This window comes from Rosa chinensis, chromosome 7, assembly GCF_002994745.2.
Source record: "Rosa chinensis cultivar Old Blush chromosome 7, RchiOBHm-V2, whole genome shotgun sequence".
Lineage (NCBI taxonomy): Eukaryota > Viridiplantae > Streptophyta > Magnoliopsida > Rosales > Rosaceae > Rosa > Rosa chinensis.
The window spans coordinates 50,938,615-50,965,722 of record NC_037094.1 but is presented as its reverse complement, the minus strand read 5'-3'; the positions used below and the strand labels follow the sequence as shown (position 1 = coordinate 50,965,722).

General features: G+C 37.9%; 3 protein-coding genes across 4 annotated transcripts; all 3 read left to right on the top strand.

Annotated features, from left to right (window-relative positions):
- The first annotated feature begins 8,927 nt into the window (after window positions 1-8,927).
- Window positions 8,928-12,320, top strand: LOC112180234 (protein NRT1/ PTR FAMILY 5.10). Its single transcript, XM_024318755.2, has 4 exons — window positions 8,928-9,095; window positions 9,162-9,379; window positions 9,942-10,438; window positions 11,388-12,320. Exons 1-4 carry the CDS (start codon window positions 8,957-8,959, stop codon window positions 12,202-12,204), a joined length of 1,671 nt encoding a protein of 556 aa, XP_024174523.1. The 5' UTR covers window positions 8,928-8,956; the 3' UTR covers window positions 12,205-12,320.
- Window positions 12,321-14,478: 2,158 nt separating this feature from the next.
- Window positions 14,479-18,143, top strand: LOC112180230 (protein NRT1/ PTR FAMILY 5.10). Of its 2 annotated transcripts, XM_024318752.2 has the most exons (5): window positions 14,479-14,681; window positions 14,752-14,969; window positions 15,960-16,362; window positions 16,405-16,456; window positions 17,212-18,143. In XM_024318752.2, the coding sequence occupies exons 1-5, from the start codon at window positions 14,543-14,545 to the stop codon at window positions 18,038-18,040; spliced, it is 1,641 nt and encodes a 546-aa protein (XP_024174520.1). In that variant the 5' UTR covers window positions 14,479-14,542; the 3' UTR covers window positions 18,041-18,143. The 2 variants fall into 2 exon arrangements, with proteins under 2 accessions (XP_024174520.1, XP_024174519.1); XM_024318751.2 differs by having other exon boundaries at window positions 15,960-16,456.
- A 4,625-nt stretch (window positions 18,144-22,768) lies between these two features.
- Window positions 22,769-26,957, top strand: LOC112178107. Its single transcript, XM_040511489.1, has 3 exons — window positions 22,769-25,338; window positions 26,212-26,311; window positions 26,400-26,957. Exons 1-3 carry the CDS (start codon window positions 22,769-22,771, stop codon window positions 26,955-26,957), a joined length of 3,228 nt encoding a protein of 1,075 aa, XP_040367423.1.
- Window positions 26,958-27,108: the final 151 nt, after the last annotated feature.

Here is a 27,108-nt window from a genome sequence, read left to right as displayed (position 1 = left end):
ACCCCATTGACTAGTCAGCTATAGGGTTTGAATACTTGAGAGGGAAAGACTTGAACTTCTAGGAGGGAATTCTAAAATTTTTGCTTGGGTTCAATATAGAAAATCTCCATCAATTAAAACAACATATAACTGTTGTCTGAATCTGACCATATTTTCAAAAGTTCAGAGTATGGTTTTACTGTGTATTCTGATAACACATTTAATTTATCTGTCATCTTAGACAATTAGCATTATGTCGTCTAATGCGTGTCGTTTGATAGGTTTTTTGGCATAGTACGGATTTCAAGTGTTCAGCGGTTTCCCTTAACTCTTTAAGGACTTCCAATGAAGATCATGTCTAACATGAACCGCGATAGAATCCGAAACTTGTTATGGAAACACGCGGGCATATCCCTTCCCAATCAAGTAGTCACTTTAGTGAGCGTTTCAACCTTATTGTAAAAGCGCTCCATGGTCTTGAACCACGTACTTGACTTGGATAAATGAAGTTCACCATGAACCTTCATGTATATTCCATATCTAGATCCCTATATAGATTCGTAGTGATCACATTTGTAAGCTACATGTTCAGTTATTCAGAAACTACCAAACTGACAGGGTAATGAAGGGCAATGACATCCATTACGAGAGAATATGTCTCATCGTAGTTGATTTTAGGGCATTTTGTGAGAAGTCTTGTGCCATAAGGTGAGATTACTATCTCTTTTTCTCATCATGCTTTCTAATGAAGACCTATTAGTCAATAGGTTTTATGTTAGGAGGTGTTGGCATCATTGGCTCGAAAACCTTCCTCTTTGTTAGAGAATCCAACTTAACCTGGATCGCATCTTTCCATTTATGCCAAATTTCTCTACGTTGGCATTCATTCATCAATGGAGCGTGGTTCGATATCATCGAACTCAACAAACTCATGCACAACTACATCATCAATTATGATGAAGTTTTTATCCCACGTCTCGTGTACACTAGTGTAATTTTCAAAGAGCTCTATATTCGCAGGAACAGGTTTTGACGTTAAGGTGTCCCCCAACGATAACCATAATCCAGAAGATTCTCATGAGACAGATTTTGAGTGTCGATGATCCAAAGATTGAGTTGTGCCAAAGTATCTTTCGAACCCACGGGCCTCCCATGCATCCTATTTGGGGCCATGGCCTATAACTCCAAAGTGCCACTCTCTATAGCGTTGGCGCCATGCCTGTCTCCGTGTAGGGTGGCTCTACGTCTTTTAGTAGGGACATCCTTCCTTGAAGGCATATTTGCAGAAGATGTGTGATCTTGTGACTTTAACAGCGATCGAGATGAGACATAGTGGGGACAGACCACGACAATTCCTGTCGTTCCTTCTGAACATTCATGTTCTTATCTCCCCCTAACGATGGGAAGACTGTCTCATCAAAGTGACAACCCACAAATCTAGAGGTAAGGAGATCGCCTAGTAAGGGCATTAAGTGGCGGACGATTGTTGGAGTCTTAAATCCAACGTAGTTACCCATTCGTCTGTAAGGACCCATCATAGTGCGCTGTGGCAGTGCAATTGGCACATAAATGGCTCACTCAAATGTGCGTAAGTAAAACATACTTGTACCCAATCACTAGCTGTAATGCAGAGATAGATTGAATGACAGTGGGTCGTAGACGAATTAGCATGGCTGCATGCGATATTGCATCACCCCAAGTGGATATAAGGAGATTAGTGCGCATTACCAATATCAGGGCTACCATCGTAGTCGTTTCTGCTAGAACATTTGGGTGTGTACATGAGAATATGATGTCCAACATCAGTCCCAATGATATGCAATAACCATCGAAAGTCTTCGATGTAAACTCTCTAGCAATGTCAAATCCAATTGACTGAATAGGATAATCCGGGGACTGAGCCCGTTGTCATATGATATTTGCTAGGAGTGTAGCGTCAACAGATTACAAGTGGATAATGGCACAACATGTGACCAGCGTGTTTGCTTGTCAACCAACATCATGAGATATTTAAACATCCGCAAGTTGGTTGAACTAGTCCATAGAATCCTCACAGATTCTATGTAAGAACAGAATGTGTATGTTCAATTCCTTTGCATAGGACTGTCTCAGTCATAATTTTCCTACAGAACGAGCTTTGTAAATTGAGCGATAGGCCCTAAAAGCAACCAATGTGGATTGTGGTTGGGCCTGAGCGTCTGAAACACTATTTGAAGCAAAGTTGGTGATTGCACCATCACCCAGGGCGCCATCACCATGATGGACGCCATCCATGGTGTCATGGATAAGGATTGTGCCAGCCCTAGGCTGGTAGTGGACGGCTGCGGCTTCGGAGGCAGCGGCGGAGGTCATACTTAGTCCAAGAATCAACTTTTGATTCATGCTTCATTTCACTCGAAAGAAAGGATGCCCATGTGAAGTCTTTAGTAGACGAATCATCATATCATGACTAGGATGACATTCATGTCGTAACAAAGCCAATATGTGTCTAAATTCAAGAGAGCTTCTCTCATAACTTTATTGGATTCAATAGCTCGAATAGTGACATAGAGTCCACTAGAGAGACACATAAACTTCTCTAAGATGCGCCTTTGTTCACAATCTTTAGAGGTATTGCAAAGGAACTCATTTCCGTTCTATACATGCATTTTTACATGGAATCCGTTGGCTATTCATAGGTGCGATTTGCCCTAGGAGCGTAGAAAGTTTCTGTAACAGTAATCAAGGTACCATTTGGCAAGCTGTGACAATTTCTCTTGCTTCATAATATGGTTTGTAGGCGGTGACAATTTCTTCACGAGCTCTACAAATGTGTGTCCAATGACCTGACACTCCACATCGGAAACATACATCTCTACGCTCAAATTCCATTGATTGAGGCACTTTGAAAACGTCATTAGGATGGCTATTAGTGTTGGTGGCGCCACCAACATGGCCAGAGGCATTGCCTCCCTCTCTCTTTCCACGTTGACCTCTTCAGTTCCGTGTTCACCTATTTTGGCAGTTATCTTCCCAAGTAGAGTGATTATATGGACAAGAATGTCCAGAAGTATCCCTAAGATTAGGGTTTCGCTCTTGGCTCCATCTCTTAGGGGCGTGACTATAATTGGATTCTGGAATACGCTTTGTTTCCACGGATCTCGAATTATAGTTCTTCACAAGGATGTTGTCTTGCTTTTCAACGACATTCATAGCTCTAATGAGCTCATGAAACCTTGTGATCCGTCCTGCAGTAACAACGATTCGATAGTTCTTTGCAACCATCAAAGTAGAGACGAGGAAGGTAGAGAGAGTCCTCTCAATCAACATCACATCTATGATATCTGTTCCACATAATTTCATTAAGGATTTAATGCGAAATGCTTCCGAGTTGTAGTCAATAAATGACTTGAAATCACAGAAGTGGAGGCTATGCCATCTTACTTCTAGTTCAGGAAGCAGAGAGTCACGAACGTTGCCAATTCTTTCTTCGAGTGAGACCCACAACCTTTTAGAGTCTTCTTCATTCATACCCTCGTATTGGAGCGAATCATTCATATGATGAGTCATTAGAATGATGGCTTTTACCTTATTTGCCTCTCAGGCTGCTCTATTTTCTTCCAAAGCTTGAGCTTGCTCAACTGTTAACACATCTTGGCTAGGCTTGAGAATCATATCCAGGATTCCATCGGCCTTGAGATGCTGGCGGACATCACGAACCCAACTATGATATCCAGAGGCAGTTGTTACCAATGTAGCAAAGTCTAATTTGTTCAGGTTACTCATGCTGAAAGAGAACAAGAAAAAGGGTTAGTTTCGGAGCTGAAAAAGCTACCAGGACAACATATAAAATTTCTGAGCGTAATCACTTCCAAGAAATTAGGAATTTCTTAGCATAATTGCTTCCAATAAATTCAATTCCAAGAGGTATTGGATTAGATCGAAACAATGACGCAAGTGGTCAATCATAAATTCTCTACAAACTAAGTTTGGAGATCTCAACAAGCTCTAAGCTTGGAGTGAGCACGAACCCCCACAGTTCGGCTAAATTAGGTCTCCCCTATGATGAAGAAATAGGGGGTAGAGGAAGGGAGTTTGCAAGTCCCCGACATAAAGAAGAGAAAAACAATTAAAAAAAAAATTCAAAAACGGGAACTAAAGGAACATTTAAAACATACCTCGAAAAAAGTGTAAAAAAGTCACTCGAAGGAAATTGTTGCCTGAGGTGGTTAACTAGAAATCATTGTCGAAGTTGGTTGACCAGAAAAGCTTGGCTGGTGGGTCTTTTTCTTCTTCTTTTTTTCTTTCTTTCTTTCTTTTGGTTTGGCCCAGGCCTGCCTTTCCATTTTTTTTTCTTTTCTGAATGGGCCCAAGCCCGCACGTCCCCCTTTTTTTTTTTGTTTCTGGCACGTGGGCTGCCTTTTTTCTTTTCTTCTTTTCCTTCCTTCTTTCTTCTCTGGGTCGTGCGTCTCTTCTGGGCCAGCCTCCAAATTTTTTTTTTCTCTGGGCCACGTCGTTTTTGGTGCTGGGCTAATCTCAATGAGGTTTAGGCTTCGTCGGATCTGGGTTGGGAGCATGCAGGTGCAGGGATCAATGGGAGGCTGGCAGTTCAAGAATTCCAGCCATTTTGCCGACCGGTTCAAAAACTTTTCGGCCTATTCCGGGATATTTTTTTCCAGTTCCGAGATTCTAGAAGAGAGATGTCACCTGTGACGAAATATGAAGGTTGGAGGTGGACTGTAAAGGTGCGAACCTGGCAGGGGAGCTTTTGCTTCTTCTAGAGGCCGGTTCTGTATTTTTCTGGCAGGTTCTGAGGATGGCACCGCCGGTTCTGGACTCCTGGGGTTGTGGGCTTTAATATATGCAATGGTTTGAAGGCAACGATTTTAGGGTTTCAAGGGTAGGGCTTCGTGCTGAAAACGTGATTAAGAAAAACTAAATTGGGAAAGAATTGAGTCGTGCTTTCATTGATAATAGGGACCTCTTTATATAGAGGATTACAAGACACAGAATTAGAGTTGTACAAGGAAAGATAATTGTACAATTAATTGGATATTTATGAATATCTCTGAGAATATCTCTAATTCAAAACCCTATTACAACTAGGTCAAGTAACCTAGAGTTTGGGCCAAACACATATTTTGGATTTACTTGAACAGAATCATTATAATTATCACAAAATATAGTGTCATCACATCTGTTGTGGTAAATAAGAAGGCCTGGTAACTGGAGGGTTTTAACGGGTTACCGTGCAGGTTTCTTGAGGGTTGCTGGGTTACAACTTACAACCAATTTGCCAGGTCTATAATTTACACAAAATGTGTGTTTTGAATTTTCAAAAGTTAATCACTAGCATTACCAAAATACTGCTATATTATATATATATATATATATATATATATATATTATGTTGAATGGTCAATATATTGGACATATCCGTTTCTACTTTCTAAGCACGTGTCCTTATTGGAGAAATGAAGAGTAGACTTGCTATAGTTCATCTGTTGACCAAACTCTAAAATTCAATACAAACTATGTCCCTACTGAAAAGAAAGATGAATAATCTTACTCTTATACCAACTAGGGACCACAACATAATTATTACACTAAGGTCACATTTGGTTCACGGAACGTAAGCATCAAGAAAAAAAAAGTTGTTTCTTTTTTGCATTTGGGATACAAGAAAAAATGAAATATTTTCTTGAAGGAAGGAAAAATAAGGGGAAAATTAGTACCTTCCAAACTCCAAAGGAATCATCTTTCCTCATTTTTTACTGGTTACTTGCAACACTTAGTGCAGTAGGATTGTTGGCCTACATGTATTTTGCAAAATCTTACATTTATAATAGGGCTAGTACAATATAAACACAAATCTGAATCGTTGTAATTACCACACAATACAGTGTCATCAGTCATCACATCTGTTGTGGTATATATGAAAAGTGAATAAGTAAATCACTTACTAGCATTCCTTGTCTAGTCAGGAAAGATTCCTCTCCATTTGATTTTGATTGATAATTTTTGTCAGATAGAATAAACCATTCAAGATGGTGGGTAACTCCAAAAAGGAATGGAGCTAAATAAACCTAGCTTAAGGAGAACATGGCACAACAAATACAAAACATATTTGGATACGCAATATCTCTTCCATTTCACAGCCACCTGTGCCGATGGCTACTTCTCTGGAGACCCAAACACCGCTGCTAGATGCTGATGGTTATCCTTATTTGACTAGGATTCGTTTTCTGCTTCTGAAGCTTCATTCTTGGATAAGGTTTGACTTGCTATTGCCATGTTTCTGGATGGTTCTCGACTCCTTTTCTAGATTGTTCAACAACCTTAAAGAAAAGCTCTAAGTAAGTCGGCGGAAAAGATCTCCCAAAAAGTTTCGTGAAAAGCTAATAGTTTCTGCCTTCTTAGGAATCCTATTTTGAGCATTAATTCCTGCTTCCTTTATGACCTTTTTGACCAGCTCTTAGGCTCACGTTGTATTAAACCATCATGTTAAGGAATGCCGGCGCTTTCTACAAGAGTCCACTTGGAATGTTGCAAGAAAAGTTCTCCAAAATTGTTCCCGATAAGCTTATTCAAAACTGCAGTTTTCTACTTTGGTGCAACTGACTTCCCTTGTAATTAACAAAGGAATTATCAAACTGCATCCTTAGCATCTGTGCTTTATGGTTAATGCCTTCATTACTCCATTTAAACTTCTATTTTTCTGGGATTGCTTCACGAAATACTTATGCACCCAAAAGTGGTGATGCATGAAAAATTCGCCTATATTTCACTTTTTTTCTCCTTTTGTTAAGATTTTCTACAAAACATGGAATTAGATTAGTCAACATTAAATTGGACTTTTAGAACAAGTAATTTTCATGTTTTATGGCACAAATATATATATATATAGATATATATGAATTATGATCCAACATTAGTCGGAAATATTTATTCCGACAAAGATGTTGGTCGAAAACATGTCATAGAAAAAGTTTTCCGACAACCTTTGTGGTCGGAAAATATTCGTCGATCGGAAACAGTTATTCCGACAAAACGAGTGGTCGAAACTATTTCGCCGAAAATAGATATTCCGACAAAAATTGTGGTTGCAACTAATTCATCAAAAATTGAATTATTTCCAATGAAAAACTTTAATTCCATCAATTTTTTTTTTTTTTTACGAAATAAACATTAATCCCGACCAAAAGAAGATCGAAATCCGATGGCCATTTCCCACAAGAATTTTTGACTATTGGTGGGAAGAAAATTATTTCCTACAAAGGCATTTCCGATGACTTTCGATGATGGCTTTTTCATAGGAAAAACGTATTTCCGACGAAAATACCCAATTTTTGACTAATTTTTTATGGTTGGAAATTACCGTCTATGTTGTAATGGAGCAGACTCGAAAGGAAAAGCCGAGATGAGAGACATAAAGTCTTAGAAGAGGGAAGATCCATGGGGAAATTGTAGATCGGTGCCTCCCCTAACTCTCAAGCTAATGATCCAGATCAATATAGATCTAGATCTGCCTATAGAAAAGAAGGGAGGAAAACTAAGGAAGTGTATTTTGTTTTTGTTTTTTTAGAGAGAAGGTAGACTTTCTCCCACTAGGAATTATTTGATTAGATTTGCTATAGTTGATCACTCGATATGTTGACAAGAAACTTTTGAAAAAATGGAAATTATTCTATTCACTGACGGTGCAAATGACCCAACACTTATAAGATGATCTTAACCGTTGATATTTATAATTAATATTTTTATTAATAACTTAAAAGTGTATTTAATATAATCTAACCATTCATTTATGTCGGTGCAAGTGCATGTCGGTGCACTGAATCCTCCCCAAAAAAAAAAATTCAAAAAGATGCAAAATATTCTTGGCAGCTTTAAGAGAAACCTTGCTAAAAGTCCAGCATTCATTGGAAAATATTGAAATACGTGCTTCTCTCCAAAGTCCTAACTCCTAAATTCAATCCAAACTGTCCCTATCAAAAAGAAAAATGAACCATCTTATTCTGATACCCAATTGCAGACCACAACATAACTATTACACTGAAAACTCAACTATCTCCCACACTTGAAAACATGACTCCAGTGTTCCATATAGAGAAACCTGTCTTTGAGAGTTAAAACAAACTATAAGTGAAAATCAACTACACATTGAAAAGTGAAAACTTAACTGTCACACTTGGAAATGTAATTCCAATGCTCCATATAGAGAAACCCAATAAGAGTTCTTGAGAGCTATATCTAGCTATATGTGGAAATCAATCTGCTTCTCTTAATAATAACTGGTCTGAAACTACAAGCTCTGCATGCGTAAGAAAATATTTTCATTTATAAAAATAGTAAAATTTATTTAAAGAAAAAACGATACAATGGTTTATACAAATAATGGGTAGTTATCTGCAAAGATGGGTAGTTTTCTTCTTTTTAGTAATTTTTTTTATAACTTTGTTATTATATTTAGTATCTCTTATTTATTAAACATTAATTTAATATAATATGTAGTGTGACGATATTTGTGACTATTTTCATATCCACTTCAGCTACCAAAGTGTATATTATAGATAGATAATGTAGATACTAATGAAATTCTAATCAAGTAACTATTGTGGACATATATTGATCCCTACTTGATAAAAATGAAGTTTCACTTTAATTAAATTACTATTTTTCTTTAAAGAACGAAAGTCATACCTATTAATTTACAACTTACACTCATTCTTTCTTAATTTAATTGAAAGTGTTATAAAAGGACAAAATTAAAATATTAAAAGAAAAAGCGTTAAATATATATCTTAAAATAAGGAGGGTGAATTTTTAAAAAAATTTCCCTAAAAATCAAAAACGAAAAGTGTTCCAAGTTATTGCTTTACAAAAGTCAGTGTCGGACGTCATCAGGAAAACGAAATTCGCATCGAGAAGATCAACTATATAATGGAGAACATGTTGGATACGAAATATCTCCCCCTACTCCACCCAACCACCGGTAATGGCTACTTCTCACGAAGAATCTCCGGAGACCCAAAACCCACTCATAGACGACGTCGTAGACAGCGCCGCTGACTACAAAGGCCATCCAGTCCACAGATCCACCTCCGGCGGTTGGCGTTCCGCATCCTTCATAATAGGTAACACAATCACTTGCCTTCACTTACAGTACTGAGAAGCTAAATAATCATTTGAATTTGACTCAGGGGTGGAAGTTGCTGAGAGGTTCGCGTACTATGGGATTAGCTCTAATCTGATAACGTTTCTGACGGGGGCGTTGGGAGAGTCGACGGTGACGGCGGCGGAGAATGTGAACATATGGTCCGGAACGGCGCAGTTGCTTCCTCTGTTGGGAGCATTCGTGGCGGATTCTTTTCTGGGTCGCTATCGCACCATTATTGTTGCTTCTCTCCTCTACATTTTGGTCTGTCGCTTTCATCCCATTTTTTATTATTTTTTTGTTTCTTTTTTCCGCTCTATTATTTATTTTGCATTCAGCTGAACGTGCTTAAAGTCAATGCGGGTTAGCTTTGTAATTTGACTTATCTGCTGACCCGACCCGCTTCTAGATGATCCGTTTCCAATAGTTTGGAACTTTGGATGATCTGAACCTATGGCATGCGTTTTTTTTTTTTTTTTTTGCCGGGAAACATTCTCGTATTGAAAAGCAATAGATCCTTAGAAAGAACACTAACCTAGCAACTAGCTGCTTTGTCATGGATGAGGAATTTCCGAAATCCGAAATCCGAGAAATGGAACTTAGTTGTAGTAATGTTATTTGCATGTATCTGGGCGTTTACGATGTGAAAATGAACGAGGTGTTATCTCCATTTCCATCATACATCAGATGGAACTAAAAAATACTGCAGATTTGATCTATATTTCACTTTACGTACCTTCTGATGGAGGAGCATGTTACCAATGATTATTGTTTTCTACATCTTGCTATGTTTGAATATTATTGTTCTTGACTTATATTGGAACAGGGACTCGGCTTGTTGACCGTGTCGGCCTTGCTTACTTCTTCTGAGCTTCAAATAGTGTTATTCTTCTTCTCTCTATATCTAGTAGCAGTTGCGCAAGGTGGACACAAGCCCTGTGTTCAGGCTTTCGGGGCAGATCAGTTTGATGGACAAGATCCAGAGGAGTGCAAAGCGAAAAGCTCGTTCTTCAATTGGTGGTACTTTGGTATGAATGCAGGCATACTATTGGCATTCTCAGTATTGATCTACATACAGGACAATCTAAGCTGGGGTCTGGGTTTTGGAATTCCTTGTGTTGTGATGGTCCTTGCAATGATTATTTTTGTCAGCGGAACTAGGACATACCGGTATAGCATCAAAGGGGAGGAGGAAAGCCCATTTGTGAGAATTGGCAAGGTTTTTGTTGCTGCATTAAGGAACCGGCGAACTAGTCCTTCAGCAATAGCTTCTGAAGAGGAATCCCGTGGAACCTTGCCTGATCAAAGTTCTGAACAATTCAAGTAAGCATCTTATATGCATAGGTTTATATTAAAGAGAATGGGGAGTAAACTCGGAGAAGGATTCAATAAAAGAGTTTGATACATATGAAGCCCATTTTATCTTGCATGACTCTTCTGAGTACTGACTTTAAAAGTATTTGATAGATGAAGGTTCTTATCAAGTGTTAATATTTCCCATTTGGATACTGTCCCTATCAGTTTTACATAGCACGCAACGAAGATTGTCATATCTCTTCTTATATGAATCCCAATTATTATCTATATGAATCCGAGTTTTTTTTTTTCTTTTCTTTTTTTGGGTCTGATGTATGCCAATTAGTTTGTACTCAGCCATATTATAGTTGGGATTAAGGTACATTGAGTGAAAAATCTGTCATTCATACAGCTATGCGTATTCGTTGTTGTGTAACAAGGGCATTTTAGAGTTCATAAATGCACTTTTCTTGTGGTTTTAGATGGTTCAGCAAAAACTATGCCGTTTCAGTGCCTCAGTTATACTACATATACTTATGGATGCTATTGAACTCCGCCATTTAATGGAACTTTGCGTTATGACTTGTAAAGTATTTATTGAAAAAGCCGTCATTCCAACTAAAGAAACTCCTATATATTATTTGCTGTACTAAAGTCATTACGAAAATATTCACCTGGTCAGTTATTGACCAAGAAAATAATGCTCAACCACCTTTAGATGTCAATCCAATGGCAGAGAGAATTATTATTAAGTTGAGGTGTTTTGTTTTCCACCCTTTGATGTAAATCTAAAGGTTATTGAACATAAATTTTTTGGTCAGCAACTGACCAGGTGAACACCACTGTCCCTTAAAATGTAAATCTTTGTTCGTCATGTCGCTGACAATAGGAAACTGTAATTGATCTCATAAGTTAAGGTACTCAACCAAAGCTCTTTTGAAGCTTCTTTTAAGTTCTTTTTGGTCTAATTTTGCAGGTTCCTCAACAAAGCCTTGCTTGCACCAGATAATTTGAAGAAAAACGGGAAGGTGTGTACCATCACTGAGGTCGAGGAAGCAAAGGCTATCCTGAGGCTGTTTCCAATATGGGCTACATGCTTGCCATATGCTATTGTATGTGCACAGTCCAGTACATTCTTCACCAAGCAAGGTGCTACCATGGACAGAACTATTGTGCCCGGTTTTGACATTCCAGCTGCTTCACTTCAGTCATTTATCTGCCTTGCCATAATGATGATCATACCCATTTATGACCGCATTTTTGTTCCAATGGCAAGAGTTTTCACCAGAGAACCCTTTGGCATTACAATGCTACAAAGAATCGGAACTGGGATGTTTTTTTCAATCATATCTATGGTCGTTGCAGCTTTAGTTGAGATGAAAAGGCTCCAAACTGCCAAAGATTATGATCTGGTTGATCTGCCAAGTGCCACAATTCCAATGAGTATTTGGTGGTTGGTTCCTCAGTACTTTTTGTATGGACTAGCCGATGTTTTCACCATTGTTGGTCTACAAGAGTTCTTCTATGATCAGGTACCAAATGAATTAAGAAGCATGGGACTTGCTCTCTACCTCAGTATATTTGGTGTGGGAAACTTTCTGAGTAGCTTTCTTATCTTTATTATTGAGGAAGCAACTAGTTGGGGAGGCCACACTAGCTGGTTTTCCGACAACCTTAATCTTGCACATCTTGATTACTTTTACTGGTTACTAGCAGCGCTCTGTGGAGCAGGATTGTTGGCCTACATGTATTTTGCAAAATCTTACATTTACAATAGGGCTAGTACAATATAAACACAAATCTGAATCGTTATAATTACCACAAAATACAATGTCATCACATCTGTTGTGGTAAATATGAAAAGTGAATATGTAAATCAATTGTGTTGAGTATTGTTCTCCCACAAACATGTACTAGCATTCCTTCTCTAGTCAGAAAATTACGTTTCCATTTGATTTTGATCTTGATTGTTACTGTGTGTTAGATAGAATAAACCATCCAACATGGTGGGTAACTCCAAAAAGGAATGGAGTTAAATAGACCAGGTTTAAGAAGAACATGGTACAACAAATACAAACTATATTTGGGTACGCAATATCTCTTCCATTTCACAGCCACCAGCGTCGATGGCAACTTCTCCGGAGACCCAAACTCCGCTGCTAGACGCCGATGGTTACCTTTATTTGACTAGGATTCGTATTCTGCTTCTGAAGCGTCCTTCTTGGGCTAGGTTTGACTGGTTATTGCTATGTTTCTTGATGGTTCTCGACTCCTACATAATGTCTTCTAAATTGGTCAACAGCCTTTGAGAAAAACTTCAAGTAAGTCACCAGAAAAAGTCTCCCAAAAAGCTTCGTGAAAAACTTACAGTTTCTGCCTTCTCAATAAGCCTATTTTGAGCATTATTTCCCACTTCCTTGATGACTTTTCTGACCAGCTCTTAGGCTCATGTTGTATTAAAACATCATGTCTTTAAGGAATGTCGGCCCTTTCAGCAAGAGTCCACTTGGAATGCTGCACGAAAAGTTATCCAAAAATGTTCCCGATAAGCTTATTCTAAACAGTAGTTTTCTGCTATGCAGTAATTGTTTTGCACAACGATTTCCGTAGAGTTCCCTTGTAATTTCCGGCCAACGGAATTATCATCCCTAGCATTTGTGCTTCATTATTAATGCCTCCGTTGCTCCATTTAAACTTTTATTTTTCTGGGATTGCTTCACGAAGTACTTGTGCCCCCAAAAGTGGTGGTGCATGGAAAATTTTTTGGAATTTCACATATTTTCTCTCTTGTTAAGATTTTCTACATAACATAGAATTAGATTAGTCAACACTAAATTGGACTTTTAGAACAAGTAATTTCCATGTTTTAGCACAAATATATATATGAATTATGATCCAACATTAGTCGAAAATATTTATTCCGACGAAGCTGTTGGTGGAAAATATGTCATAGAAAAAGTTTTCGGACAACCTTTGTGGTCACAACATTAGTCGAAAATATTTATTCCGACGAAGTTGTTGGTGGAAAAATATGTCATTGAAAAAAGTTTTCTGACAACCTTTGTGGTCAGAAAAAATTGGTCAAAGACAGTCATTTTGACAAAACGAGTGGTCAAAACTACGTCACCGGAAATAAATATTATGACAAAAATTGTCGTCGCAACTAATTCATGTAAAATACAATTATTTTCAATGGAAAACTTTAATTCAATTGACTTTTTATTGGACTAAACAAACATTAATTCCAACCAAAAGAAGACAAAATCTGATGGCCATTTGCAATAGTTGGTCGGAAGAAAATTACTTCCTACCAAGGCATTTCCGACTACTTCCAATGATGACTTTTTCATAGGAAAAAAGTATTTCCGATGAAAATATCCTATTTCCGACCATTTTTTATGGTCGGAATTGAAGTTACCGTCTATGTTTTAATGGAGCAAACTCGAAAGGAAAAGCCGAGATGGGAGTCATAAAGTCTCAGAAGAGGGAAGATCCATGGAAAAATTTTAGATCGGTGTCTCCCCTAACTCTCAAGCCGATGATCCAAATCTATATAGATGTAGATTTGGCTATAGAGAAGAGGGAGGAACACTAAGGAAGTGTGTTTGGTTTTTGTTTCTTTAGAGAGAAGGTAACTTTCTCCCACTAGGAATTATTCTTTTTGATTGCTTTTGTTGTTGATTAGATTTGCTATAGTTGATCACTTACCTGTTGACAAGAAGCTTTTGAAAAAAATTCAAAAAGATGCAAAATATTCTTGGCAGTTTTAAGAGAAACCTTGCTAAAGTCCAGCATTCATTGTCAAATATTGAATTATTTGCTTCTCTCCAAACTCCTAAATTCAATTCAAACTTTGTCCCTATCGAAAAGAAAGATGAACCAACATTTTTTCTTTTTCAAAATTTCTACTAAAAAATCGAAATCGGGAAATGAACTGAGTTACTACTTTTACTCCAATAAAAAATAAAAATTAAAAAATTAAAAAAATTACTACTTTAGTCACTTCAAAAGCGAGACGTCATCAAGAAAACGAAATTAGTGAAGATTAAACTCTATAACGTGGAAGGGAGGACATGAAAAGGTTGGAATTGGATACGGAATATCTCCCTCTTCTCGACCTGACCACAGTTAATGGCTACATCTCTCGAAGAATATCCGGAGACCCGAAGTCCACTCCTAGACGACGTCGTAGACGGCGCCGTTGATTACAAAGGCCATCAGGTCCACAGATCAACTTCCGGCGGTTGGCGTTCCGCATCCTTCATAATAGGTAACACAATCACGTACTTGCCTTCACTTGAGGTATTGAGAAGCTAAAGAATCATTTGAATTTGACTCAGGCGTGGAAGTTGCGGAGAGGTTCGCCTACAGTGGAATAAGCTCGAATCTGATAACGTTTCTGACGGGACCGTTGGGAGAGTCGACGGTGACGGCGGCGGAGAATGTGAACATATGGTCCGGAACGGCGCAGTTGCTTCCTCTGTTGGGAGCATTCGTGGCGGATTCTTTTCTGGGTCGCTATCGCACCATTATTGTTGCTTCTCTCCTCTACATTTTGGTCTGTCGCTTTCATCCCATTTTTTATTTTTATTTTTTTGTTTCTTTTTTCCGCTCTACGATTTATTTTGCGCTCAGTGAACGTGCTTAAAGCCAATGCGGGTTAGCTTTGTAATTTGACTTATCTGCTGACCCGACCGGCTTCTAGATGATCCGTTTCCAGAAGTTTGGATGATCTGAATCTATGGCATGCCATTTTTTTTTTTTTTTGTCTTGTTGCATGCTACTTGATTCCTGGAAACATTCTCGTATTGAAAAGCAATGCGATCCTTAGAAAGAACGCTAGCCTAGCAACTAGCTGCTTTGTCATGGATGAGAAGAGAATTCCGAAATCCGAAATCCTAGAAATGGAACTTAGTTGAAGATGTCAAAATGAGCGAGGTTTGCATGTATATGGGCTGTTTAAGATGTCAAAATGAGCGAGGTTTTGTCTCCATTTTCATCATACATCATTTTACAATTAAGGGATACATGCACAACTTGATGTGAAGCCATTAATTACCAGATTCTCAGGAGGGAAAGCTGAGCCGAGTTTGTGGAGCTGCAGGGGAAACTCTGCTGTTGCTGGTGACTGCTTGTGTACTAAAAAACTTTGGTTTTCTTCGCGTAGGACTAGGAGGTTGAACTGGTCTGCCTTGTCCTGTCTAAATTCCAACGGAATTATGGCTGTCTGGCTGACAGAGAGAAATATTATCACAGTAGTTTAGTTTGGAAAACAGAAGGAAAACAGAAGTATTCGTGTCACAAACTACCTTTAACGTACACTTCTCATGAACCAAGTCATGGTTTTCCCAGGTGTTACCTTTTGGCCTGGTTTAAACTGAATTCTGGTTTTGCCAGGTGTACTAAAAAATACTGCAGATTTGATCTATATTTCACTTTGCCTTCTGATGGAAGGAGCATGTTACAAATGATTGAGTGCCAGTTCTAGTATTGTTTTCTGCATCTTGCTATGTTTGAACATTGTTGTTCTTGACCTGAATTGGAACAGGGACTCGGCTTGTTGACCGTGTCGGCCGTTCTTCCTTTTTCTCAGCTTCAAATATTGTTATTCTTCTTCTCTCTATATCTAGCAGCAGTTGGGCAAGGCGGACACAAGCCCTGTGTTCAGGCTTTCGGGGCAGATCAGTTTGATGGACAAGATCCAGAGGAGTGCAAAGCGAAAAGCTCATTCTTCAATTGGTGGTACTTCGGTATCTGTGCAGGCTCGCTATTCACAGTCTCAATATTGGTCTACATACAGGACAATCTAAGCTGGGGTCTGGGTTTTGGAATTCCTTGTGTTGTGATGGTTCTTGCACTGATTATTTTTGTCAGTGGAACTCGGACATACCGGTATAGCGTCAAAGGGGAGGAGGAAAGCCCATTTGTGAGAATTGGCAAGGTTTTTGTTGCTGCATTAAGGAACAGGCGAACTAGTCCTTCCGCAATAGTTTCTGAAGAGGAATCCCGTGGAACCTTGCCTGATCAAAGTTTTGAACAATTCAAGTAAGCATCTTATATGCATAGGTTTAGATTAAAGAGCAAGGAGAAAGATTCAATTAAAGAGTTTGATACATATGAAGCCCATTTTATCTTGCATGACTCTAAAATTATTTGATAGATGAAGGTTCTTATCAAGTGTTTATATCTCCCATTTGGCTCCTGTCCATATCAGTTTTACATAGCATATAACGAAGATTGTCATATCTCTTCTTATTATCTATATGAATCCAAGTTTTTTTTTTTCTTTCTTTTTTTGGGTCTGATGTATGCCAATTAGTTCGTACTCAGGCATATAATAGTTGGGATAGTACACTGAGTGAAAAATCTGTCATTTATACCGCTATGCGTATTTGTTGCTGTGTAACAAAGGCCTTTTAGAATTTATAAATGCACTTTTTAAACCAGTGTGGCAGTCATTGTGGTTTTAGCTGGTTCAGCAAGAGCTATGTCGATTCAGTGCATCAGTTATACACTTTATACTATATATACTTACGGGAACTTCGCCATTTAATGGAACTTTGGGTTATGTCTTGTAAAGTGACTTATTTATTGGGAAAAGCTATCATTCCAACTAAAGAAACTCCCGTTATTTGCTGTACTAAAGTTATGCACTCCACTTTAGTATATTTCCCTTATAATGTAAATCTTTATTCTTCATGTCGCTGACAATTGGAAACTTTGATTGATCTCATAAGCTTAAATACTTGACCTAAGCTTCTTTGAAGCTTTTTTAAAATTATTTTTCCTTTAATTTGCAGGTTCCTCAACAAAGCGTTGCTCGCACCAGATGATTTGGAGAAAAACAGGAAGGTGTGTACCATCGCTGAGGTTGAGGAAGCAAAGGCTGTTCTTAGGCTGTTTCCAATATGGGCTACATGCTCGGCATATGCTATTGTATATGCACAGTCCACTACATTCTTCACCAAGCAAGGTGCCACCATGGACAGAACTCTTGTTCCTGGTTTTGACATACCAGCTGCTTCACTTCAGTCATTTATCAGCCTTGCCATATTGATGATCATACCCATTTATGACCGCATTTTTGTTCCAACGGCAAGAGCTTTCACCAGAGAACCCTCTGGCATTACAATGCTACAAAGAATCGGAACTGGGATGTTTTTCTGTATCATATCTATGGTCGTTGCAGCTTTAGTTGAGATGAAAAGGCTCCAAACTGCCAAAGATTATGATCTGGTTGATCTGCCAAGTGCCACAATTCCAATGAGTATTTGGTGGTTGGTTCCTCAGTACTTTCTCTATGGACTAGCCGATGTTTTCACCATGGTTGGTCTACAAGAGTTCTTCTATGATCAGGTACCAAATGAATTAAGAAGCATGGGACTTGCTCTCTACCTCAGTATATTTGGTGTGGGACACTTTCTGAGCAGCTTTCTTATCTTTATTATTGAGGAAGCAACCAGTTGGGGAGGCCACACTAGCTGGTTTTCCGACAACCTTAATCTTGCACATCTTGATTACTTTTACTGGTTACTAGCAGCACTCTGTGCAGTAGGATTGTTGGCCTACATGTATTTTGCAAAATCTTACATTTATAATAGGGCTAGTACAATATCAACACAAATATGAATCATAATAATTACCACAAAATACAGTGTTATCACGTCTTTTGTATTAAATCTGAAAAGTGAATGTGTAAATCAATTGTGCTTAATATTGTTCTCCCATAAACACGTACTATCATTCCTTGTCTTCTCAAGAAAGATTCCTTTCCATTTGATTTTGATCTTGATTGATACTGTTTGTCTGATTGAATAAACCATATCATGGTGGGTAACGTACTCCAAAAAGGAATGGAGTTAAATAGATCTAGTTTAAGAAGAACATGGCACAACAATTACAAAACATATCTGGGTACGCAATATCTCTTCCATTTCACAGCCCCCAGCGCCCATGGCTACTTCTCCAGAGACCCAAACTGCTAGACGCCGATGGTTACCCTTATTTGACTACGATTCGTTTTCTGCTTCTAAAGCTTCCTTCTTGGAATAGGTTTGACTTGCTATTGTCATGTTTCTAGATGTTCTCTACTCCTACATACTCTATGACATCATGTCTTCTAGATTGATCAACAACCTTCAAGAAAAACTCCAAGTAAGTAGCTGGAAAAGATCTCCCAAAAGCTTCGTGAAAAGTTGACTGTTTCTGCCTTCTCGGGAAGCCTATTTTGAGCATTAATTCCCGCTTCCTTGATGACTTTTCTGACTAGTTCTTAGGCTCATATTGTATTAAAACATCATATCTTCAAGGAATGCCGGCCCTTTCTGCAAGGATCCACTTGGAATATTGCAAGAAAAGTTCTCCAAAACTGTTCCCGATAAGCTGATTCTAGATTGCAGTTTTCTGCTTTGCAACAACTATTTTGCACAACTATTTCCGTGGACTTCCCTTGTAATTTCCGGCCAAAAGGATGATCAAATTGCATCCTTAGCATCTGTACTTTAGTTTGTTACTCCATTAAAAGTTCTATTTTTTTAGGATTGCTTCACGAAGTACTTGTGCCACCAAAAGTACATAGTGGTGCATGGAAAATTCACCGGAATTTCACTTTTTTCTCCTCTTGTTAAGATTTTCTACAAACATGGAATTAGATTAGTCAACTCTAAATTAGACTTTTAGAACAAGTAATTTCCATGTTTTAGGGCACAAATTTATATATATGAATTATATATGATCCAACATTAATCTGAAATATTTACTCCGACGAAGGTGTTGGTCAAAAAATATGTCGTAGAAAAAGTTTTCCAACAACCTTTGTGGTGGGAAAAAGTTTGTCGGAAACAATTATTCCAACAAAACAAGTGGTCGAAACTACGTCATGCGGAAATAGATATTCTGACAAAACTTGTGGTCGCAACTAATTCATCGGAAATACAATTATTTCCAATGGAAAACTTTAATTCCATCAATTTGTTTTTTTTTTGACGAAACAAACAATAATGCCAACCAAAAAAGGACCAAAATCCCATAGCCATTTCCAACGGTTGGTCGGAAGAAAATTATTTCCTACCAAGGCATTTTCAACCACTTCTGATGATGACTTTTTCATAGGAAAAACGTATTTCCAATGAAAAGACCCTATTTCCGACCATTTCTGATGGTCAGAAATCACCGTCTATGTTGTAATGGAGCAGACTCGAAAGGAAAAGCCAAGATGAGAGGCATAAAGTCTGAGAACATGGAGAATCCATGGGAAATTGTAGATCGTTGCCTCCCCTAACTCTCAAGCCAATGATACAGATCAATATAGATCTAGATCTGGCTATAGATAAGAGGGAGGAAAACTAAGGAAGTGTGTTTAGTTTTTATTTTATAGATAGAAGGTAGACTTTTTCTCCCTAGGAATTATTCTTTTTGATTACTCTAGTTGTTGATTAGACTTGCTATAGTTGAACACTTGATTTGTTGACAAGAAGCTTTTGAAAAAAAAATTCAAAAACATGCAAAAGATTCTTGGCAGTTTTAGAAGAAACCTTGATAAAAGTTCAGCATTCATTGGCAAATATAGAATTATGTGCTTCTCTCCAAACTCCTAAATTCAATCCAAACTTTTATCGAAAAGAAAGATATGAACCATCTTATTCTTATAACAACTGGGGTCCAACACCTATTACACTAAAACTTAACTCCCTCCTACACTTGGAAATGTAATTTCCGTGTTCCATATAGAGAAACCTGTATTTGAGAGTAAAAACTAACTAAATGTGAAAATCAACTACTTCCACTACAAAAAAAAATTGCAACGGCTACCACAGTTAGCGTCGGCGCAAAAATGCCGTCGCCATTGGTCATAGATTTGCTACGGGAAACAAGGCGTCGCAAAATTAAAATTGGTTTGCGATGGCTAATTAACGCCGTGGCATAAAAACTGATACAATTGCGACGGCATCTTTAATGCCGTAGTTAAATTTGTCCTGATCCTTGCTACGCTGTAGTTGCCGTAGCTTTTTTTATTTTATTTTTATTTTTCTTTTATACGATTTGGGTCTTAAAATCAGAATCAAAGTTGACCTAGCTTCACAAGGGGCGGGGAAACGAAAAATAGCCGCGCGCCAAAGTGAACCCAAAAAACTCAATCTTCCCGAAGAATGAAACCTCATACTCCATCTTCCCCTCCCCTCAACCCAAAAACTCTTCTCTAAAGACTCATCTAAATCTCAAAAACCTCATACGCAGTACTCACCTTCGTCTCTCTCACTCTCTGGGTATGTATCTTCTCTCTCCCTTCAGTGGGTTCAATTCTATTAGTTCAAATTATCAAATGAAAGAGATGAGATTTTTGTTGTCTGAGAGGAACCAAGTATAGAAAATTTGTTTGTGTATTTGAAATCACTTTCAATTTTGCTTATTTGTGGAAGAACCGTTATGTTTGTTGGTTTTGGTGTTTGGGTATGTCAATTGAGTGTTTGGGTATGTCGATTTGGTACTGAAAATCTCAATATGAATAGAGCTAACTTCAATTTGCTCTGTGGACAATTCAAAGCACTAGGCCTGATCTATTCCTTCACATGGTAGATAGCAATATCTCGGTTGTTTAATCTTTTCGTTTAGATGGTTTCAAGCCCTAAATCTTTTAATTTAAATTTGGCCCTGAATGGTTTTCAAGCCCTGAGTAATTAAGAGCTCTGGTTTTGTTTATCACTATATGGGTTCATTTAGTTGCTGAAGCTTTCAGCTAAATGGTATATGCATGTGTTTGTGATTATGTTTTAGTTTTCCGTGGTCCTATTCAGTGGTTGGTTTTGATACTTGGATATTTATATGTATTATGAGTAATGGCCTTTTATAGCTTGTAGGGTTCTTTGAATGAAAACAGATATATACTTGGTTTTGTTGGCTGGTGTTTAATTTGATTAGCTAATAATGTGCTATTTGTTTATAAGAGATAGAACTAATGTAATGTGAAACTCGAATATATGTGCTATTTCTTTATCAACTTGTCTTCAATTTTTAATTGTCATATTATGTAGAATAGCAGTATATGATATGTAATATAGTCCTTCCAGCCTTAGCACTCTCCCTATGGATCATTTTGGAAGGGGAAAAAAATGATGCTTATGCCTTTGGGGACAAAACGGGACGAAATTTTGTTTGATGATTTCATTGCTAGTGTTCTGATTTGACTGTCGAAATTTTGGTATTCTTTTGCAAGTATTCAAGATTAGGGTGAGCTACAGCTACTTGATCAGTTACTTGGTTAGTTACTTGACCAGTTACAGTTACTTGGTCAGTTACATGGTCAGTTACTTGGTCAGTTACATGGTCAGTTGGTCAGTTACATGGTCAGTTACTTGGTCAGTTACTTGACCAGTTACAGTTACATGCTCAGTTACTTGGTCAGTTACATGGTCAGTTGGTCAGTTACATGGTCAGTTACTTGGTCAGTTACTTGACCAGTTACAGTTACTTGGTCAGTCACATGGTCAGTTACATGGTCAGTTACTTGGTCAGTTACTTGACCAGTTACAGTTACTTGGTCAGTTACATGGTCAGTTACTTGGTCAGTTACATGGTCAGTTACTTAGTGGATAGTTTCTTAGTTTCTGGGCATAAAAGTAATGATGTTCTTGTTACTTTGACATGGTCAGTTTAATTTGTCCAGTTTTCTTAGTGTCGTTAGAAAACTTAGAAGCTTCCACAAATGTGGAAATCTTCAGCAAAGCACCAAAGAGTTTTGTATTGTGTTTGGTTCATGCATGTTTACTGATTTTTCTGAATTTCATTCCCTTTCAGTTAATTGGTTTTGTTTGCCTGAAGCACTAAAGTTTGATACTTCATAACCTGTTTGCATCTTATTGTTTGGCTTTGCAGGTTATTTGCGTATCACTTGGAGGCTAATCTGCTCTGTCCTCTATTCTCTATCATCTATCTTCCACTCATCATAGAAAATTCAAGGTAAGCTTCAACTTTTTTGTGTCTTGGATGAGATTGTTGGGTATAAATGCAGAAGCTATCTGCTTTATCTTTTTGGTTTGCTGCTTTTATATATATTTTTGTTTAATGTATTTTTGAACAAAGCTTATATGTTTATTGCAACTGGAGTATATGTTCTTTGCTTAATTAATTACCTTCTTTTAGGGACTGAACTAGCTTATAGTAACTTTATACTTTTGATGTTGGAAATTTATAGTTTTTGTGTTGTATTTTGATGGCAGCTCAGTTCTAGGCAATGTTTCTTCACTTTGGTTAATTGTTTGAAGTCCTTTGTTTGGTTAGTAGTCATGGTTATAATTTGATAAACTGTATTTTTCTTGGCTATTTGACGTAGATGTTCAATCTGATTGCTTAAGGAGAAATATGGACAAATCATGGATAGATTTAGCAGATAGGCATTCTCTAGCATATTATGATGCAATAGATCAATTTTTGACTTTTGCATACATCAATAGGGATCTGGGTTCAAGGATTTATTGTCCTTGTAGAAAGTGCGAAAATCGTTATCTCTATGTAAGATTAGTTGTGCGGCAGCATCTTCGTGATTATGGTTTCTTTAAGAAGTATAGGAAATGGGATAAACATGGTGAGCCTAGTCATTATGTTCATCCAGTGGATGGAAATCAAAATGGTATTGGGTTAGATTCTTATATGGAGGATGATATGGTCAGACTTGTCCAAGAAGCTCTAGGAGCTCCTAATGTAGGAACACATGATCAGACTAGTGAAGAAAACTCAACTAATCCTAATGTAGGGGCAAATGAACCTACCAAGAAGTTCTTGAAGCTTCTTGAGGATGCAAACCTTCCATTGTATCCGGGTTCTAAGAGACACACAGCTTTGTCATATACAGTTCGTCTTTTGCAAGCGAAGGTGCTCCATGGATGGACAGATAAATCCTTCAAAACTTTACTTGAGATAGCAAAAGAATCTATGCCTGATGGTGTGCAACTTCCCAAGTCATATTATGAAGCGCAGAAGTTAACAGAAGATCTCGGATTCACTTATGAAACAGTAGATGCATGTCCTAACAGTTGTATGTTGTTTAGAAATGAAGACATAAATTTGGATGAATGCAGAATATGCAAGACATCTCGATGGAAAGATAACAATGGTAGTTCAAATGATGTTGCAGCACTTGGGAAACAAAAAGCAGCAAAACAAGCAAGATATTTTCCTTTAAAACCAAGGTTACAAAGGTTGTTTATGTCTTCAAAAACAGCAAAGCTTATGAGATGGCATGGAGAGGAAAGAACCGATGATGGTGTGTTTAGGCATCCTGCAGACTCTCTTGCATGGAAAGATTTTGACCAAAAACACACAAATTTTTCGGGAGACATTCGCAATGTAAGGCTTGGGTTAGCATCTGATGGATTCAACCCATTTAGGTCTATGAATATAGTTCATAGTACCTGGCCTATCATATTGGTTCCTTACAATTTACCACCTATGATGTGCATGAAGCAACCCTTTATATTTCTATCTGTTCTTATTGATGGTCCTAAGGCACCCGGTGATAAAATTGATGTCTACATGCAGCCACTTATTGAAGAATTGAAGGAACTGTATGAAGATGGTGTAGAAACATTTGATGCATTCAGCAATGAAATGTTTAAAATGCATGCTGCATTGTTATGGACGATTAATGACTTTCCTGCCTATGCCAACTTGTCGGGGTGGAGTACAAAAGGTGAATTTGCTTGCCCATCATGCAACTCTGAAAGTGGTTACCAACGGTTGAAGTTTGGTAAAAAAGCTTCATACATGACTCATCGGCGGTGGTTACCCTATGATCACAAGTATCGAGCAGATTCAAGGTCATTTAATGGCAATACAGAATATAGAAGGAAGCCTAAAACTTTATCTGGTGCTGATCTTCTTGCACAATTGGAATCAAATGGTGTTCTTACAGAGTACAAGCGGGAAGATCTAGAGCGAAGGAAGGTGCTTGGGGTGCAAAAACCTGATAATGATCCTTTGATGAAAAAGAAGCATAATTGGAAGAAGAAAAGTATATTTTATGAGCTTCCATATTGGAAAGACAACCTGATACGTCACAACCTTGACGTGATGCATATAGAAAAGAACATTTGTGATAATGTTCTTTTCTCAATATTAGGAGTTGCTGGAAAGTCTAAGGACAACTTGAATTCTCGTCGTGATCTGGAACTTATGGGAATTAGGGAGCAATATCATCTAAAGAGGAGAGAGTCCGGTACAGAGTATGCTGATCCAGCTGAGTTTGAGATGAACAATAAGGGGAAAGATATGTTCTTTTCAGCCTTATCAGGATCACGAATGCCAGATGGAGCTGCTTCCAATATTGCACGTCGAGTACGTTTACATGATCGTAGTATTGGAGGTCTTAAGAGCCACGATAACCATATTCTATTGCAGCAACTTATTCCTTTATTTATACGAAGTTCTTTACCAGAGAATGTGGTTCAGGCATTGATTGATCTGGGTAGTTTTTTTAAACAGTTATGCTCAATGGATAATTGTGCAGCAGATCTAGAAAAGGCTCGTGCTCGTATAGTGCTGACACTTTGTGAACTTGAGAAGATATTTCCGCCATCATTCTTTGATATAATGGAGCATTTACCAATTCATTTAGCTGATGAAGCATTAATTGCTGGTGCTGTAATTTTTCGGTGGATGTATCCTATTGAGAGTTATCTACTGACCTTGAAGGAATATGTGCGGAATCGGGCTTGTCCTGAAGCATCAATGGCTAAAGGTTATTTGATGGAAGAGTGCATGAACTTCTGTACTCAGTATCTCAATGATGTGGAAAGCAAGTTTAATAGACCAGCAAGGAAAAAAAATGATGACGATATAAACAAGGGAAAAGACTTTGTACTTGAGGAAATTACTCGGACACAAGCTCATCGATGGATCTTATTCCATACAGAGGCAGTCACACCATTTCTCAAGTATGTCATGTTGCTTATTGTTTTGTTTTTTTATAATCTGCATCTAATCACATGGTCGGTTACTTGGTTAGTTACTTGACCAGTTACAGTTAATTGGTCAGTTACATAGTCAGTTACATGGTCAGTTACTTGGTTAGTTACATGGTCAGTTACTTGACCAGTTACAGTTACATGGTCAGTTACTCAGTTACTTGGTCAGTTACATGGTCAGTTACTTGACCAGTTACAGTTACATGGTCAGTTACTTGACCAGTTACAGTTACATGGTCAGTTACTTGGTCAGTTACATGGTCAGTGACATGGTCAGTTACATGGTCAGTTACTTGACCAGTTACATGGTCAGTTACAGTTACATGGTCAATTACATGGTCAGTTACTTGACCAGTTACAGTTACATGGTCAGTTACTTAGTCAGTTACATGGTCAGTTACTTGACCAGTTACACGGTCAGTTACATGGTCAGTGACATGGTCAGTTACATGGTCAGTTACTTGGTCAGTTACTTGACTAGTTACAGTTACATGGTCAGTTACTTGGTCAGTTACATGGTCAGTGACATGGTCAGTTACATGGTCAGTTACTTGACCAGTTATATGGTCAGTTACTTGACCAGTTATATGGTCAGTTACTTGACCAGTTACAGTTACATGGTCAGTTACATGGTCAGTGACATGGTCAGTTACTTAACCAGTTACAGTTACATGGTCAGTTACTCAGTTACTTGGTCAGTTACATGGTCAGTTACTTGACCAGTTACATGGTCAGTTACTTAGTTACATGGTCAGTTACATGGTCAGTTACTTGGTCAGTTACTTAGTGGATAGTTTCTGAGTTTCTGGGCAGAAAAGTAATGATGTTCTTACTACTTTGCAGTGAACATCTTATTACTATTCGACGACAATTTCCTGCTGCAAATGAACACTATGTTCAGAGAGTTCATTTTCGGGAATTTGCAAACTGGTTTAAGGAGCATGTATGTTGCTAGCTATAATTAGATATATTTAGTTCATCTTTCGGTGTCTTATAGTGTGCAGTTTTTAACTATTGTTTACCTAAATCAGGTTATCAATTTGCAAAGAACAAGTTCTGTATTGTTATCAGAAGAAGTTATTGCTTTGTCTAATTCTCCTAGTCCATCAGCAAAGAGATTGACTTCTTACAATGCGAATGGGTTTTTCTTTCGAGTGAAAAGTCTTGATAATCATCGCTCAACACATAATAGTGGTGTAACTTTACAAGCAGACAAGAATCTTTCTATTGACTCCTCACCATACTATGGGAGATTGACAGATATTATCAAAATCTCTTATGGTATTGATATCAAATATGTTTTGTTTAAGTGTGATTGGGTTAATCCTGCTACAGGTATAAAGTTAGACCATTTTAACTTTCCTTTAGTTAACTTCAAGCGTTTGTTGTACAAAAATGATTGCATAGGGGATGAACCCTTCATATTGGCATCTCAAGCTCATCAAGTTTGGTATGCTCTAGATCCTTCAGGGCAAGAATGGCTGAATGTTGTTGACATGCCTTCAAGAGACTTATCCCTTGTGCAAACTAACAATACTGAAGAAGCTAGTATTTCAAGCGAGTCAATGGATGTTGAAATGGATGATTGAGACCGTAACTTGTAATATAGTAGATGTAGGTTAAGATGGCACTTATAGGTGCAGATTTTTGTGTGCATAGGTCTTTTTTGTTTGCTGGAACTTGGTATTCGTGTATGGAATATATGATATTAATTACGGTCTTTTTTGGACAATGGAATGT